The sequence below is a fragment of the Physeter macrocephalus genome, chromosome 9 (assembly GCF_002837175.3).
Source record: "Physeter macrocephalus isolate SW-GA chromosome 9, ASM283717v5, whole genome shotgun sequence".
In the NCBI taxonomy this organism is placed as follows: Eukaryota; Metazoa; Chordata; class Mammalia; order Artiodactyla; family Physeteridae; genus Physeter; species Physeter macrocephalus.
Window position 1 is genome coordinate 23,757,122 of NC_041222.1, and position 18,185 is coordinate 23,775,306.

The 18,185-nt window shown below is 37.7% G+C and overlaps 1 protein-coding gene across 2 annotated transcripts in view; it reads left to right on the forward strand.

The window, feature by feature from the left end:
- Positions 1-18,185, forward strand: part of TEX10 (testis expressed 10) — a 58,937-nt gene that overhangs the window by 8,829 nt on the left and 31,923 nt on the right. For both annotated transcript variants that reach the window (XM_024126127.2, XM_028493755.2), the window contains 5 exons: positions 2,739-2,851; positions 11,728-11,966; positions 12,701-12,836; positions 14,332-14,507; positions 16,649-16,826. In XM_024126127.2, the coding sequence (XP_023981895.1) occupies positions 2,739-2,851; positions 11,728-11,966; positions 12,701-12,836; positions 14,332-14,507; positions 16,649-16,826 (842 nt within the window). The remainder of the gene's footprint in view (positions 1-2,738; positions 2,852-11,727; positions 11,967-12,700; positions 12,837-14,331; positions 14,508-16,648; positions 16,827-18,185) is intronic.

An 18,185-nucleotide genomic window follows, 5' to 3' on the forward strand; every position in this document is an offset into this window, starting at 1 on the left:
GGACGCGCAGGCCCAGCGGCCGTGGCTCATGGGCCCAGCTGCTCCGCGGCATGTGGGATCTTCCCAGACCGGAGCACGAACCCACGTCCCCTGCATAGGCAGGCGGACTCTCAACCACTGCGCCACCAGGGAAGCCCAACGTTAGTTTATTTTTTGTTACTGTTCCCACTGTTAGTTCCTCTCTCTCATTCACCTTCAGTTATAGCTTAGTAGTTAAGGTATTGGGTGACCTGTAACAGCTCAGACTTTAGGAGGAATGAAATGGCATTCCTCGGTCTTAAATTCTAATTATATACCACAGGCTGAATTGTAGCTCTTTTCTCTCAGAAAATGTGTAGGTTTTCTATTGATAAATTGGCGTCTGTATTAGGTGCAACCTTAGGGTCACTGACCACTTACTTTTAGGTTTTGCTAAATGAATGTAGTGTGTTCTAATTTTGCTGCAAAGTTGCGAAATTTCATTTTTATCCAAGTAGTATTCTTTTAAACCTTTTGAGGAATCTGAAATCTTTCATCTTTGCTTTGAAAAGAAATCTCAAGTTACATTAAATCTTATTTGTAGTGGTTGAGTACTCAGATCCTTACTGAGGTTGCTTATTTCTGATATACTGTGTGTATCTTTAATATATAGCTAGTTTTAAAAATGAAATACAATTTAACATTAACTTTTTAATTAACTTTGGTTTTTGGAGTCCTGTATTAATAGCTTCAGGACAATATTATAATTTTACACTATAGAAATTTTGTTGTGTCTTAGCTTTGTATTTTAATGCTTGCTACTTTTTGTCTAAATGTTTCATTATTGTTGTCTTTTTACCATGAAGATTAGAATTTGTGAAGAAAAATTAGGTGCAATCATGCGTCAAATATTTATTGAGCATGTATAAATGTGGGTCTTTAAATTAATTAAAATTCAGTTCCTCAGTAAACACTAGCCACATTTCAGATGCTCAATAGCTTCAGGTGGCAGTGGCTACTGTACTGGACAGCATAGATATAGAACAACTCCATCATTGCAGAAAGGTCTTTTGTATAGCACTGCTCTGCAGTGTGCCAGGTTCTGTTCTAGGCTCTGGGAATACAGAGATGAACATGACTGACAAGGTGAGTACTTAGCTCTTGGTGGGGTTGATGGATGGTAAACAAATAGATGATGTTGTTATTAGGATTGAAGATGAAAGGAAAGTGGGGTAAAGGGAGAACATATGATGGAACAGTGAGGGGGAGCTATTTTAAATAGGAGGTCAGGAAATGCTTTCTTGATATTTAAATGTCACTGAATGAAGTGAAGGACCAAGTCTTCTGAAGACCTGTGGGAAGGACCTTCTAGGCACAGTGAACAGCAAGTGAAAATCCCTGAAGTGATAACAAATTTGACATATTTGAGGAATGGCAGGAAGTCCTGTGCAAGTGAGGTACTAGGAAAACGGTAGATGATGAGGGAGAAAAAGTGACAGTATCCAGATCATATGGTACCTTGTGGTAAAGAGTTTGGATTTTAACCTGAGTGTGGTGAAAAGACATTGGAGGGTTTGAGCAGAGGAGTGGCATGATCTAAATTACGTTTATTTGTAAATTCGACATATTAAAGTTAAATAAAACACTAATGAACTCCCACTTGCTCACTATCCAGCTCTAGCAAAACTGGAGGCCAAACTCAGACCATTGATGCCATGGATGACTAGTCCTGCCCTACATACACACCTATTTCCTTCATCCTTTCCTATATTATTTTGAAGTGTGATTTATGTTTTAAAAGATCACCCTGGCTGCTATGTAGATTATTGTGTTTAGGGGGAGCAAGACGAAAAGCAAGGAGACCATTGGGAGGCTGTTACAGTAATCTAGGTAAGAGGTCATAATGGTGGCTTGGAGTAGAATGGTAGCTAGTGGTTGAAGTGATGAGAAACAGCTGGATTCTGATAAGCCAAAAGGACACATGGTGTGCATAGTGAAGAAAAGAGGAGCAAGGGTGATCCCTATGTTATGGTTCAAATGTCAGTGTGACTACCTGTGAGGAGAGTTCAGTTCATTCATTTTAAATCTGAGATGCCTGTTAGAAGTCCAAGAGAAGTTGTCAAGTACACATTTTTAGGTTGGGGAGAAGAGAAGAATCCAGTGAAGGTAAGTAAGGAGATGTAGGGTGGCTAGGTATTTTAGCACCTCAAATCCCACAAGCCAAGCAGCCCCTCAGTCCCTGGCAAAATGGAATGATTGGTTCTGTGGATAGCAAGAAATAAGAGTGTTGTAATCTGAAATTAAGACTGTTTCACGTAGGAGAAAATGATACATTGACAAATACTGCTGAGCAATTTTAGAGAAGTGCATTGCTTTGTGAAAGTGTTAAATACCTTTAATGGGCAACAGAATTGCTAGGGAATGGAGTTACAGTTAAGTGGAACACTAGGTTGAAGACTTTCTTGTATATTTTGTAAATATTGTATTCAGATTCAGAATTTTCTTAAATCTTATTTACTTTCTCCTTTTTTTCTCCTTTTTAAACAGATAAAATGCAAGTAAAAATAATTAAATAAAAGCACCAAAAAGATGAAAATTGGATGGCCTAACAGTTTATTCTGACTTTAAGATTTATTTACATATTGTATCATTAGCAGAAGGTGTATTATAATGGTAAATTTATAGTTGAATATTGACAAGTTGTTAGATTTCTGCTTAAAGTCTTGTCATTTTAAGTTATTGTTTCTTATAGATTTTCTAATCTTTGCTTATTTTACTAGGAGTCATGGCTTCGAAAGAATTATCTTATTGATTTCAAACACCATTTCATGAGTAATTTTCCATATGCCTTAAAAGAAATAACCAAGCACAGAAGGAAAGAGACAAACAAAAGGTACTGCCATTCTTTTCCACTGGTTAACCTAAAATTATCAGAAAATAATTAGCTTTAAACTGGAACTTTCTATACTGTGAGGTGTTTTTATCTAGATTTTGTCAAGTAAGAGATAAAAGCAGTAGTATGGCTGATCTTGAACAAGTCACTTTAAGCCCTGGGACTTCCAATTTTACTTTTATTTTTTTAATCTTTAAAGTGAATGTTTTGTACTAAATGAGTGTCAGGTATCGAATTATGTAGATATGAATTTAATAAAATTTGCCGAGGTGGGTGGTTTATTTGTGAGAGGCACTGTGTAATTATTGAATCTTAGGTGAGAGAGTATCTTAAAGGTCATCAGTTCATTTGTACATGAGGAAACTGGTAATGAAACTAATATCAGTATCCTGAAGGAAGAGGGATAATTGGAGAAAAATAGTTCTCTTTTCTAAAAAAAATTTATGGATTAGAAGATGGAGTTTAAAAAAACTGTAAGCCTGGAAGTTATTTAAAATGTTTACCTCAAGTGAGAGCAGATAAATATAAAAACAAATTGTCTAATAAAATTTGACAAGCAGGGCTTCCCTGGTGGCACAGTGGTTAAGAATCTGTGTGCCAATGCAGAGGACACGGGTTTGAGCCCTGGTCTGGGAAGGTCCCACATGCCGCGGAGCAACTAAGCGCGTGCGCCACAACTACTGAGCCTACGCTCTAGAGCCTGCGTGCCACAACTACTGAAGCACGCACACCTAGAGCCCATGCTCCGCAACAAGAGAAGCCACCGTAATAAAAAGCCCGCACACCGCAACGAAGAGTAGCCTCCACTCGCTGCATCTAGAGAAAGCCTGCGCACAGCAACGAAGAGCCAACGCAGCCAAAGATAAATAAGACAAAGAAATTTAAAAAAAAAAGTCTACAGATTTCTTAAAAAAAAAAAATTGACAGACAGATACAAGCTAGAACACGAAAGGTGCAGTTCCCCACCATGAGCAAACACTTGAAGGGATCTTGAAGTCTGTCAGAAGGTTCATAAATTTATCAAAAGAAAGAAACTATGTGGAGAATCAGGCTCATGGAGCAGAGTTCAGAGGTTATGCTTAGAAGTGATAAGTCTAGAGGTAAGTCTATTGTAGGCAGATGAACTTTTCATTCATTCACTAATTATTTTGGTTGCAAAGTATTATGACAGATAATCAGATGTCTTAAGGTATACTCCTTGTTCTCTTAAGTGATTTCATAAATTGCTAAAATTGGTACAAAGTCTTAAAATTGATAAAAGAGTGTGTCATGGTCTAGTCAGAAGATGGAAATCACACCAGTGATTTTAACAGAGAATTTAATACAAACAGTTTTTAACTAGGTATTAAAGAAGTGGAAAGACGAAAGGGAACAGTAAGGTATTGTGGAGGTAGCACCTACAGGAAGCGGCTGCTGCCTCTAGATTGGGAGAACAAAGAGAAGAGGGGAAGAAGTTTGGAGGAAAGCCTGTCTGGAGCCAAAGTTCAGACCTCTAGGAAGGGGTTGGTGCTCAGCTGGTGCTAATGTCTTTGAGATCACAAGAGCGGCCCTGTGGGGCAGGGGTCCAGGATTTGGCAACAGGGGTGCTGGCTGGCTGGTGCTGGTGTTTCTAGGGGCATGATGATGCTGGTTCTGTGTCAGAAAAACCACAAAGTGGAACCAACTGTGGCTACTAGAATGAACTGCTGCTGGCTTCTAGAAGAGTTGTTGGGTTGCAGTGGTGGCAAAGGGAAGCAAAAGTAGGACTAGGAAGCAAACAGGAAAGTGCCCCATTTTCCTCTTATAGCTTTCCAGTCTCTATTACCCCCTTATTGGCAGAGACTAACGAGAAGCCAGCTGTAAAGGAAGAAAATGTGGCTCAGTTCCAGGATCACAAAGCAGAGTGTAGAAGGGTGGTTTTGAAGCTGAGAAACAATAGCTCAATAACTTGCAGGAGAAAAAGTGAATTTACATATTTAACACAAGGCGTATATAAGTGTCATTAGAACTTTACAATTAAGAAGTGCTGTAGGAATTCATAGGAAGAGACATCCTTGTTAGGATAAACAGACAAAGCTGTGTTAGAGGGTAGTATTTGAGCATGGATATGATTTTAGCAGGTAGAAGTGAAGCAGGGGAGGAGAGATTACACTAACTGGAGGAGATAGCATATGAGAAAGCTGTAAGGTTAGGTAATGGAGAACATGGGACCGATCTGGGTCAAATCTGGTTTCTGCTGTTGACTAGCCTTGATGCTGAAAGTCATTTCTTGTCTCTGAACTTCCTTTATCTTTCATCCTTGATCCTTTTGGCATTGAAGACTATTGGTTGGATCAAAGCCATGTTTTAGGAATATTAATTTAGAGTTTCTGGAGTTGGAGGGGACAGAGAATCCAATAGGGAGATACTTTCTTGAGCAAGTAGGTTGTTAGGGTTTGTTTCCTCCAGATACAATTTTCTTACTAAAGCAAAAGTTTTTAATCAGGTGTGTGGATAAGCTTCAGAATATCCTTGAACTCTTGAATAGAATTGTGTGTGTGTATATTTTGTCCAGTAAGAGGTTTCAGATACAATTTTCATCAAAATGAGATTAAATAATTAAATAATGGTTAGGATGTTTGGAATTTGGTAGACCATTAAATGTAAGTAAATTTTTCAAGAGTATATGGGTATACTGTCATTATTCACTTTACTGGACACTTAATATGTTTAAGGCAGTTACTATACCAGGTGCTGAGCATTTAGTGGAAAAGGAGATAGGTAGGCCAGTTTTCATGGAGTACAGTCTAGTGAGGGAGACTTTATTTCTATGATTCTTTTCAGTGACCGACTGTGATAAGATCAGTGAAAAAGAACGTAGGGTAATATAAGAGTATATGATAAGAAGCTGGTCCTGCTCTTTCATGGGGGGAGTAGAGTCCTAGGGAACGCTACCCTGATGAAGTGGTTTGTGCCAAGATACAAAAGGTGAAAAAAGGATATGCAGAGGCTGAGGTGGTGAAATTGTGGAATTTTTAACAAAAGTGAATTGGCAGTATAATTTATTCTTCGTAAATTTCCCCAGTGATTTGTTTTTAGGGACCATAGGCTGCTATTGTATTGAGTTGGCCAAAATACTTCCATAGAGAAGTGCATTGAATATATAGCAGATAGCCTGTGGAGGGCAACATGGGTTAAAGTTAGGGGAGCCAACAGTGGTCTAGGCCAGTGGTCTTCATACTTACTCATGTACTCCCAGTTAATATTTGACCTGATGTCTAAATTTTTTTAAATCTTAGGTTGAAATGCAGAGTTACAAAGGATGTTGTTTATTATTATTGTGGTAAAATATATATAATGTAAAATTGAGCATTTTAACCATTTTTAATTGTATAGTTGAGTGGCATTAAATACATTCCCATTGTTGTGCAACCATCACCACCATCCATCTCTAGAACTTTTTCATGTTCCCAAACTGAAACTCAGTACCCATTAAGCAGTAACTCCCCATGCTCCCCTTCCCCCAGCTCCTGGGAACCACTCTTCTACTTTTTTCCTTCTATTAATTTGACTTTTTTAGGTGCCTCATATCAGTAGAAGCATACAATATTGTTTTGTGTCTGGCTTAATTTCTCTTACCATGATAATCTCAAGGTTTATTCATGTTGTAGCACTACTAGCATTTCATTCCTTTTTTTTTTTTAAATGGAGTTTATTTTTTAGAGCAGTTTTAGATTCATAGGAAAATTGAACAGAAAGAATAAAGTTCTCATATACTGTACTCCTGCCCCCACAGATGCATAGCCTCCCTCATTGGCGTCCCACCACACAGTTACATATGTGTTGTAATCTATGAACCTATGTTGACACATCATTAACACTCAAAGTCCATAGTTTATGTTAGGGTTCACTCTTGGTGTTGTACATGCTGTGAGTTTTGACAAATGTGTAATGACACGACCAGCCATTATAGTATCATACATGATATTTTCACTGTCCTAAAAATCCTCTGTGCTCTGCTTATTCATCCTACCTTCCCCCATGTTTTTTTCATGGTTTGATAGCTCATTTCTTTTTAGTGCTAAATAATATTCCATTATATGGATGTGTTTATCCATTCACCTACTGAAGAACCTCTTGGTTGCTTCCATGTTTTCATTACTTTTTAAGTCAAAATAATCTTCCATTGTATGTATATCTCATATTTTATCTATTCATCTGTCAATGGACATGTGGGTGGTTTCTACCTTTTGGCTATTGTGAATTATGCTGCTATGAATATTGGTCTCCAAATAGCTGTTCCAATCCCTGCTTTCAATTCTTTTGTGTGTATCAAAGGTTATAACTTTGGCATTACTGAAAATAGTGACATTTTAAAAATTCAGTGTAGTTGAATGGTCTTTAAGAAAGCTTTCTTCTTGTACTCATCCTTTATTAGTTTATCCAGTGATTATTCTAATGAGGTAATTCTAATATGTGCTGGGAACAGATAACAGCTAAGTCTTGCCTTTAGCTTACAAATCAGCTTGTGAGAGGGAAAAGTTCACTGCTGACTAGAGAGTAGCCTAGTAGTTGGGAAGATTTTCCAGTGTGCTGGGAAAATTAGTTTATTTTTTCAGAGGGATTGGAGAGCTTTGATTGATTTAGCAAGTTGAAATTAACTAAGTGGTGGTTGGGTGGTTGGGAGTCTTGCAAAGTGTATTGGGAGAGGCTGATTTTCTCTTTATGGTAGTGATAGAAAGTTTCTTTTAGAAATACTTGTTTTTAAAAAGTGAGCCATATTAAAGAAACATAGCGGGTAAATAATAGTTCAGACAGTATGTGAATGATTACATTTTAGAAAAATGTACTAACAAATAGATTCTTTGTGGGAACCCGAGGATAGAATAAGCCCCAGAGAAAGACAGTGCAGTAGGAATTGAGTACAGTACACCCTTGAACAGCTCTGGGGTTGGGGTGCTGACCCCTCTGTGCAGTGGAAAATCCACAGATAACTTTACAGTCAGCCCTTCATATCCTTGGTTCCACATCCTCATATTCAACCAACTGGGGATTGTGTAGTACTGTAGTTCGTACTTACTGAAAAAAATCTGTATAGGTGGGCCCACACAGTTCAGATCCATGTTGTTCAAAGGTTAACTCTACTTAAGCAGAAATCAAAAGGAAATTGACTTGCAGTTTCATCTATAGAAGAAATCTGGGCTTCCTGTAATTGAACAGAAATGTTTGTTAAGGCTAAAAGAAAAGATCATCTGGGACAGTATAGAAGGTTACTTAGTAAAAAGAAATTTATTGAATGTATTGTACAAGCATACCACGTTTTATTTTGTTTTGCTTCTTTGCCCTTGGCAGATAGTGCATAATTTTTTATAAATTGAAGGTTTGCGGCAACCCTGCATTGAGCAAGTCTGTTGGCGTCATTTTCCTAACAGCATTTGCTCACTTCATTCATGTCTCTCTGTCACATTTTGGTAATTCTTGGAATATTTCGAACTTTTTCATTATTATATTTGTTATAGTGATCTGTGATCACTGATCTTTGATGTTACTACTGTGACTCACTGAAGGCTCAGATGGTGGTTAGCATTTTCTACCAGTAAAGTATTTTTTAATTAAGGTATGTACATTTTTTTTAAAGCGTGATGCTATTGCACATTTAATAGACCACAGGTGAGAAATTGCTGTAGTGCCATTTTTCTCCTTTCCTTTAAAGACTCTAATTGGGGCTTCCCTAGTGACGCAGTGGTTGAGAATCCGCCTGCCGATGCAAGGGACACAGGTTTGTGCCCCGGTCCGGGAAGATCCCGCATGCCGCGGAGTGGCTGGGCCCGTGAGCCATGGCCGCAATGGGAGTGGCCACAACAGTGAGAGGCCCGTGTACCACCAAAAAAAAAAAAAAAAAAACAAAGACTCTAATTGAATGTACCTGCTTACTGAATTTTCTACCTATTTCTCTTGTCTTTATCTCATATCTTCCAGGTTTTAATTTTTTAGTTTTGTTCAGTTGTGTTCAAACATATATTTGTTGAATTTGTTTTCTGTTTTTATTTTTCAGTTTTAGACTTTCTGTGCAGTTTATTCCAGCATCATTTGTTGAAAAGACTATCCTTTCTCCATTGGGTTGCTTCTACTCCTGTGTCTAAGATCATCAGTTGACTATACTTTGTGGGCCTGATTTAGAGCTCGTCCATTAACCTATGTTTATCTGTTCTTTCACCAATACCATGCTGTCTTGATTACTGTAGTTGTATAGTAGGTCTTGAAATTGAGTAGTATGAGTCCTCCAACTTTGTTCTGCTTCAGTCTTGAGTAGTCTAGGTTTTTGCCTTTCTGTATAAACTTTAGAATCAATTTGTCAATAACTACAAAATAACTTGCTGGGATTTTGATTGGAATTGCGTTGACTCTATAGATCTAGTTGGGAAAAATTGTTACTTTGGCTGCTGAGATGATGCAAAACTGGGATTAAGTTTTATGTAAGAGCTGTTTTTACTTCCAGTTCACCTTTACCCTGGAAGGGAGGCCCTTAAGGGTCCAGCTTGAAGTAGGGATAATATATGAAAGTCCCCATGTTTGGCAGGCCCTGGGCTTTGTTTGACTTTTCCCTGTGAGGCCTCTAAAAGGTTACTTCATTTTTCCAGCCTTTTCTTTGGAATTGGCAGTTGCCCTCCGGTCTTGCTTTATTTTAGATTTGGGGACCCAGTAAATTTAGTTCATTATCTTGTTAGCTCTTGAATGCTTTTGAATTGTTAAAAACTATTTCATCCAGCTTTTAAAATTACTTTCAGGAAGGGGATTAGTTCTAATTACCTGCTGTGTCATTGAAAATGAGTTTCCCCAGTGGCCCGCCTCCCTTATAAAATTGGTGGTCGGCTTATTTAGACTTTAAAATTTTGTATAAATTATTGGAGGAGCAGGATGAATTCTCCCAAGTTTGCAGTGTCGACTGAGACCTTCCAGACAGTAATAGATTATGTTGCTTGAGGTAAACTTAGGTAGATCTTGGAAAGCTCTACCTTTGTTGAAGAAATGTTGCAATTGAGTTTTTGTGTTGTCTAGTCTAGTTAGTGTAAAATGTGCCGTGGTTTTGGGCGCTGAGCAGTTTGGCAAAGAGAACCTACTAGTAATTTTGGGTTTGTGGTATAGATTGCTAGTTGTCTGTCTCAGCTTTCATTCATTCTCCCCTCTCTTAGTGATGCAATTTCCAGGTTTTAGCTGGGCATATGACTACACAAAATAAAAACTAGATTTCCTAACGTCTTTTGTAGTTAGGAGTGGTCATGTGGGTAATTTCTATTTAAATAGCTCAGACTCCTCCCTCCAGTGTCAGACTTATACATTGAGTTGTTTGATGGCCATCTCTACCTGGATTTATACCAGAGACACTTTAAGCTCAACATGTTAAAAGTAGAATTTATTTTCTGGATATTTGCTCGTCTCTGCTACTTCATCTCCATTTACCAGTCAACAGTGCTAGAACCCTTGATTCTTCCAATCCTCATCATCCCAAAACTCACATACATGTATACATTTAAGCAGACTTCAAATCCAGCTAATTTTTATTCTTCCTAAATGTCCCCCTTTCTCCCAGTCTGTACCAACATTGGTTCTTCCACTTGTCGTGTCTTGCCTGTATTGTTCAAATAGACATACGACTGCTTCTTTGTTTAGAGTCTTGTAACTCTGATTTTTTCTTTTCCATCCGCAGAATTATCCATCTGAAACAACTTTTCAACCATGTTACTCCTGTGCCTGCAGAGTTGATTTCAGTGTCCTTAGCCTTCAACTCTTTGTTATCTGGTCCCATTTTACTTTTTTAGGCTCATTTGTCATTCCTAGCCCTACATTTGATCCCCTGATAGCACCAGATTTTTAAAATTTTCCTGCCCATGTATTTGTGGTTCCTTACTACTATGTCCTTGCATGCCTAATCCAGTATTAACTTTTTCTTTTAAAATAAGTTAGTTTGAGGTTTTTAAAAATTTTAATCAACTGTACATGTTTCTGAACATATAAATAGACTCTGCTGTTGAATACATTGTAGCCTGAAATAAGTATTTATATCCTAAGTTGCAAATTTTGTTTTTGTTAAGGTATTCTATTTGAAGTTTTTTTTTGAAATTTCTTTGAAGCTTTGAAAGAAATGTGTTTTATTTGGCTAGAAAAAAGTGATTTTAATATGTGGGTCATAAAATTAAGTCATTTCAGAATAGTGCTTATCTGGACCAGTCTCCTATTTCACACATAATGAAATTGTGGCCGGGAGAAATTAGTGATTCTGTTAAGTCAAACTGAGTTAGAAGCAAAATCAAGGTCTGCTTTGACCTCCATCCTAATATAAGTATCTGCTTAAAGAAAATCTTCCAAGTGTGTTGAGGTTTTCAAGTCTTCTTACCTCCAAGTTACATCTAGGATTACCAGGCAATGTTACAAGAGCCTGTACTTTTTGTGTGAATAGCATCTTGGGTAATGAACTGAACAATATGCATTCTTTATGCCTTAACAAGCCTGATTTCATAATGAATGGTTTATTTACAAAACAGTGGCTTTATATTCCCGCCTTCTTGGCAGTTTATCCTAGGGGGAATTTTTTTTTTTTTTTTTTTTTTTTTTTTTTTTGGTGGTACGCGGGCCTCTCACTGTTGTGGCCTCTCCCGCTGTGGAGCACAGGCTCTGGACGCACAGGCTCAGCGGCCATGGCTCACGGGCCCATCCGCTCCGCAGCATGTGGGATCTTCGCAGACCGGGACACGAACCCGTGTCCCCTGCATCGGCAGGCGGACTCTCAACCTCTGCGCCACCAGGGAAGCCCGGAGGAATATTTTTTGACCCACTGATAGATTATTTGAAGTATTCTAAGTGAAGCAGGCATGGTAGATATAACACTTAGAGATGTGTGTGTCTTTGTTTGTTTTTAGCATCAAGCATTGCACGATTCTCTCCAATAATGTAGATCATCTCTTACTGAATTTAACACTGTCTGATATCATGGTCTCCCTGGCAAATGCCTCAACTTTGCAGAAGGATTCCAATTGGATAGAAATGATAAGGAAATTTGTAACAGAGACCCTTGAAGATGGCTTTAGGCTAAATAGTAAGCAGCTGAACAGATTGCTTGGGGTCTCGTGGAGGTTAATGCAGATACAGCCAAACAGAGGTATGTGTTACTGCTTTGTCCTTATTTAAGAGGAGCTCTTATGCATGCTATTTAGAGTCTAGCTTTGAGTTGATGACTTTCAAACATTTCACATAGTCAAGTTATTTACATTCAAGCCATGAAAGGTAGCTAGCATAATTATAAAGGAATATCTACTTGAACACTGAAATCTTTTATGGCTTAGAGCATCCCTTTCTCAGTGGGTAGGTCCACTCTGAAGTTAATTGGTAGGATTTCTACTAGATTACAGAGTTGGAGTGAAAGGAGGTAGGTGTTATTAAGATGAAATGACAGTGAGTCTAATGATGAAAGAAATACCCTCTTCTGATGTAATTTGACTAGAAATTGATGAATCCTGCTTATCTTTTTACCTTTCTTGTAGCTTGAAGTTATGTTGCATTAAGTCAGTTTTTAGTGTGACTTACTAATTCTTTTCATTCAGAAACAGAGCTTTCCTGTTTGGTTTCCAGCTTATCCACCTTTCTAGTCTGGTTTTTGTCATCCCTGCCTAGGTTTGTTGTCTCCTAGGAAAATTTACACTGCAGTCTCTGGTTGGTTTGACTTTCGTATTAGTCAGGCTATTCCTGTAGGATTTTGACAGTAGTCATCAGTTTGTGTCTAAGGTCTGCTTTGTCATAGGAGCAAAGTAAAGTACTTTTGTGCTTTTTAGAGTTAGGGGGCTGTTGAAGAAACATTTTTGAATCATATGCAGTTTTTTTCGTTTTTTTTTTTAGAGGCTACGGAGTCTCTCATTAAGGCAGTTTATACATTGTATCAGCAGAGAGGCCTTCTCCTTCCAGTTCGGACTCTGTTACTGAAGTTTTTCAGTAAAATCTATCAAAAAGAAGAACTGAGATCTTACAGAGTCAGGTAAAGTTTCCTTTGTTATTTTGCCTTTCTTTTTCTCACCACGTTATTTTGTAGTCTTTTAAAATAATAGACTAGATGGGGTGATTAAATCTTTGGAGAAATTCACTCTTTATATCCTATTTGGTTGCATTTAAGAAAAGAGAAGAAATTTAATTTTATAAAGAAGCATACATAATAGTGCCAGTAATCTTTATATGCATAACTGAGCAGATAAAAGTCTCTTTGAGCATATATTTCCACTTGTCCACTTAATAGCTAAAGGGCAGTTGGAACAACCTGTAGCAGCCTCAGCCTTTTCTTTTGCCTCCCATAAAAATTATGGAGGTTTAACAGCTGGTCCTTAGTGACATATTGAGACATACGGTATAAGAATGACGGCAGTAGAAGAGGAGGTGTGAAATGGGTGAAGGGGATTAAGAGGTACAAACTTAGTTATAAAGTAAATAAGCCATGGGGATGTAATATATAGCATAAGGAATAATAATAATACTGTAATAACTTTGTATGGGGACAAATGGTGACTTATCATGGTGATCATTTGTAATGTATGCATATGTCAAATTATTATGTAGTATATACCTGAAACTAACATATAATACTGTATGTTAAAAATATTTCATTAGATTTTTTTTTAAATGAGGGCAGTAAAAGATGAGAAGGTTTCTGGCTTAGTTTGGTGCTACCAGCTTAAATAGACAACACAAAGAATAGAACTAAGGAATCAGGTTTTTGGTATGGTGAGTTTGAGGTTTATTTGGGATAGTCGGGAAGAGATGTTTGGGTGGAACATAGAGATTTGGGATACATAGGTGGTTGTTAGAACGTATTTGAGTCTTTAAGTCAGGTGCTTTTCTTAATTTCTCAATACTCATACTTTGAAGTTTAGGTACTATTGGCTTCTGTCTTAACAGAAGGATATGGATGCTTAGGTTAAATAATCTGGTGAATGTCATGCAACTAAGGGCAGTGGAACTGAGACTTAAGTTCAGGTCTGTGACTACAAAGGTCATGCTTAAGTCACTAAGGGGGACAGCAGAGTGATTGCTGTTATCTGAGTAAGGAGACATTAGAGCATTAGCAAGTATATAAAAACTGAAATATGAAATAACACAAGTTTGAAGTCATTTAATGTCGGGGCACCCTACACTGAATGCATCAATGACTTAATATAGTGTAATAATTAACGCTAATTAGTATAAATAGTTCACGAAGAGTTAAGTAGTGTCTGTGTCCTTTAAGATAAAAATACAGTTTACATAGTGCTGCAAATCACATGAACTTTTAATATAGTGGGTAAAACTTTAGAAACTGCTATAGCTAAATAAATGATGCCGGCCATCTTGTAGGCTCTCACATGTTTAAATAAGTAAATGTGGTGTTACTGGTAGATGATTTGTCACTTTGTGTGGTGTTTTAAGTTAAAAATATTCTTTATTTAAATTTATTTCCCTTGTCTTTGAAAATTAAACTTTATTTCGTTCTTCCTTGGCCTTAGGTATCGTAGTAAAGTGTTATCCCGTTGGTTGGCTGGTTTACCATTGCAACTTGCTCATCTTGGCTCTCGAAACCCTGAGCTCTCAACACAGCTTATTGACATTATCCATGCCGCTGCAGCACGAGCAAATAAAGAATTACTAAAAAGTTTACAAGTTACTGCTCTCCGAATCTATGGTAAGAGTTTTGTTTAATTATGTAAGTAATAATTGGTCTACCTCAATTTAGGAAAGACGTTTCAAAGGGGAGCTCTTTTTTTTTTTTTTTTTTTTTTTTTTTTGTTGTTGTACATGGGCCTCTCACTGTTGTGGCCTCTCCCGCTGCGGAGCGCAGGCTCAGCGGCCATGGCTCATGGGCCCACCTGCTCCGCGGCATGTGGGATCCTCCCGGACCGGGGCACAAACCCATGTCCCCTGCATCGGCAGGTGGACTCTCAACCACTGCGCCACCAGGGAAGTCCCAAAGGGGAGCTCTTTAGTTTTGCTTTTCCTTTAAATTATTATAAATTAATTACACTGTGGGAAAATTAACAAAACATCAAACAGTAAATTCATTTTCACTAGTATTATCTATTAGAATAGTTCTAGAAATTAATGGTTGTAGATGCTTTTTGCATTCTTTTTTTTAAATTTATGTATTTTTGTCTGCTTTGGGTCTCTGTTGCTGTGTGCGCGCTTTCTCTAGTTGCAGTGAAGCGGGGGTTACTCTTCGTGTGGTGCGCGGGCTTCTCATTGTGGTGGCTTCTCTTGTTGCGGAGTGCGGGCTGTAGGCACGCAGGCTTTAGTAGTTGTGGCACTCGGGCTCAGTAGTTGTGGCTCGTGGGCCCTAGAGCGCAGGCTCAGTAGTTGTGGTGCACGGGCTTAGTTGCTCCGTGGCATGTGGGATCTTCCTAGACCAGGGATTGAACCCGTGTCCCTTGCGTTGGCAGGCAGATTCTTAACCACTGTGCCACCAGGGAAGCCCGCTTCTTGCCTTCTTAAATTGTCTTTTAAGCCACGTGTTATTCATAAATTCAAAACTGATCAGGTATTTTTATAAAATTCCTTTGAAGCTTTGGTGGCAAATTTTACTTACTTAACCATAATGGATATCTTGTATGACTTTCATCTATTAATAACTTTTTTTATTCATCACTGAAACTTTCTTTTTTTTTTTGGAAACCTTCATTTTTTAAGCAAAAATATCAATAAAGCATACTGGGATATATACATATATATAATTTATATTTATTATTGGGATATAATTCATATACCATAAAATTTGCTATCTTACAATGTACAATTCTTTGATTTTTTAACATAGTCCCACGATTGTGCAATAGTGTTCATTATCTAATTCCAGAATATTTTTATCACCCCAGAAAGAAACTGTACCATTAGTAGTCCCTCCCTACTTTATCCTTCCCCACCTCCTGGCAACCACTAATCTTCTTTTCTGTCTCTGTGTATTTACCTATTCTGGACTTTTTTAATAGATGGAATTATACAATATGAGTCTTTTGAGTCTGGCTTCTTTCACTTAATATACTGTTTTTAGGATTCATCTATGTTGTAGCATATATCAGTACTTTATTTCTTTTTAATGTTGAGTAGTATTCCATTTTGTGGATATACCACTTATATTTATCCATTCATTAGGTGATAGACATTGGTTTGTTTCCACCTTTTGTGGGTAATATTTTAAAATCTGTATTTTTCAGTGTTGCTCATATGTGGGGTGGTGTGTGTGTGTGTACACGGATAGGTCTTTGGCTTTAAGTCAATATTATAATTGTCACTGTTTGGCAAAAGTGCTTGTTTTTTACTGTTTCGCTTTGTGTCCAATCCCGTTAACCCCATCATAGTTTTTATTTCAAATAACGCGTTTGAATGTTATGAAATTAATAGAGTGTTAAACATATCTTTTTTGTGTGTGTGTGGTACACGGGCCTCTCACTGTTGTGGCCTCTCCCGTTGCGGAGCACAGGCTCCGGATGCACAGGCTCTGTGGCCATGGGTCACGGGCCCAGCCGCTCCGCGGCATGTGGGATCTTCCTGGACCAGGGCACGAACCTGTGTCCCCTGCATTGGCAGGCAGATTCTCAACCACTGCGCCACCAGGGAAGCCCAACATATCTTTAAATAATGATTGTATTCACTGTTTTACTCTAGACAATACCTTAAGCCATACATACATGCTTTGTGAAAAAACTTTTTTCCATGTAATTGATGTATTAGAATTCAACATAACACAGTGAAAATAATCATTTAATCTGCTTTATTAATTTAACTCTGGTTTGTATATCTTTTTTAGTTTAACTTATCTTCTTACCCCACTAGATCCACAAGAAGGCACTGTGGTGGTTCTCCCAGCAGAGTCTCAACAGCTTTTGGTCCAGCTTGTATATTTTCTACCCAGTCTGCCTGCTGATTTGCTTTCTCGGTTAAGTCGTTGCTGTATTATGGGAAGACTCAGTTCAAGTTTGGCTGCCATGCTTATCGGGATACTGCACATGAGGTAGCATGCTCAAGTGAGCTGTATTTTAAGTGTATAATCTTCCCCCCCACTCTCTGTCCTTTTACTAGCAATTCATGAACTACAGAGGCTTTTTAAAATACTGCTCCTCCCTTCATTTGCTCTTAATGCAACAGTTAAAACTGTCGATACTATTATTAGATAGAGGAAGTTCACTAGAGTAAGACTGTTTCACGTTATTTGTTTAGTGACTTGTGTAGGTGGATTGGAATAAGGGTTAAAATTATCAAAAATATGCAGTAAGGGTTCAGTGGCAGGTGAGAGTACTGTGCTTAAAACCTTCAGTGTTATGAAATGGCAGTACAGACTTCCTTTCTGGAAGGGAGCTCAGAATTTAATGTAGCTGACGAAATAAGTTTGTAGACTCAGACAAGGAATCACTTGAAATATCTTTGTGTGTGTGTGGCAAAATATACATAACATAGAACTTACCATTTTAACCAGTTTTAGGTATACAGTTAAAACTGTTCAGTGGCATTAAGTACATTCATATTGTTGTGCAACCAGCACCACTACTCATCTCCAGAACTTTTCATCATCCCAACCTGAAATTCTGTACTAATCATTTCCCCTTCCCCCAGCCCCTGTTTACCACTGTTTTATCTTCATGATTTTGATTATTCTAGGTAACCTCATATAAATGGAATCATACAATATTTTCCTTTTGTGTTTTGCTTATTTCACTCAGTGTAACTTTTCAGGGTTCATCCATATTGTAGCATGTTTCACGGTTTCCTTTTTTAAGTCTGAATATTCAATATTCCATTGTATTCCATTATACCACATTTTGTTTATTCATCTGTTGATGGACTCTTGGTTGTTTCTACCCTTTGGCTATGGTGAATAATGCTGCTGTGAACACTTGTGTACAGGTACCTGTTTGAATCCTTTTAATTCTTTTGGCTATATACCCAGAAGTGGAATTGCCAGATCATATGGTAATCTGTTTAATTTTTCAAGGAACTGCCATACTGTTTTCCATAGTGACTGTACCATTTTACTCTGAAAGGTCTTATAACTAATAGTGTTTCGTATTGCGAGTGTTCAAAATATTCTTAAAAATTTCATGTCTGTCAACCCTCAGAATGGGAGAAAATAGTTGCAAATGAAGCAGCTGACAAAGGATTAATCTCCAAAATTTATAAGCAACTCATACAGCTCAATAACAAAAAAACAACCCAATCCAAAAATGGGCAGAAGACCTAAATAGACATTTCTCCAAAGAAGATATACAGATTGCCAACAAACACATGAAAGAATGCTCAACATCATTAATCATTAGAGAAATGCAAATCAAAACTACAATGAGATAACATCTCACACTGGACAGAATGGCCATCA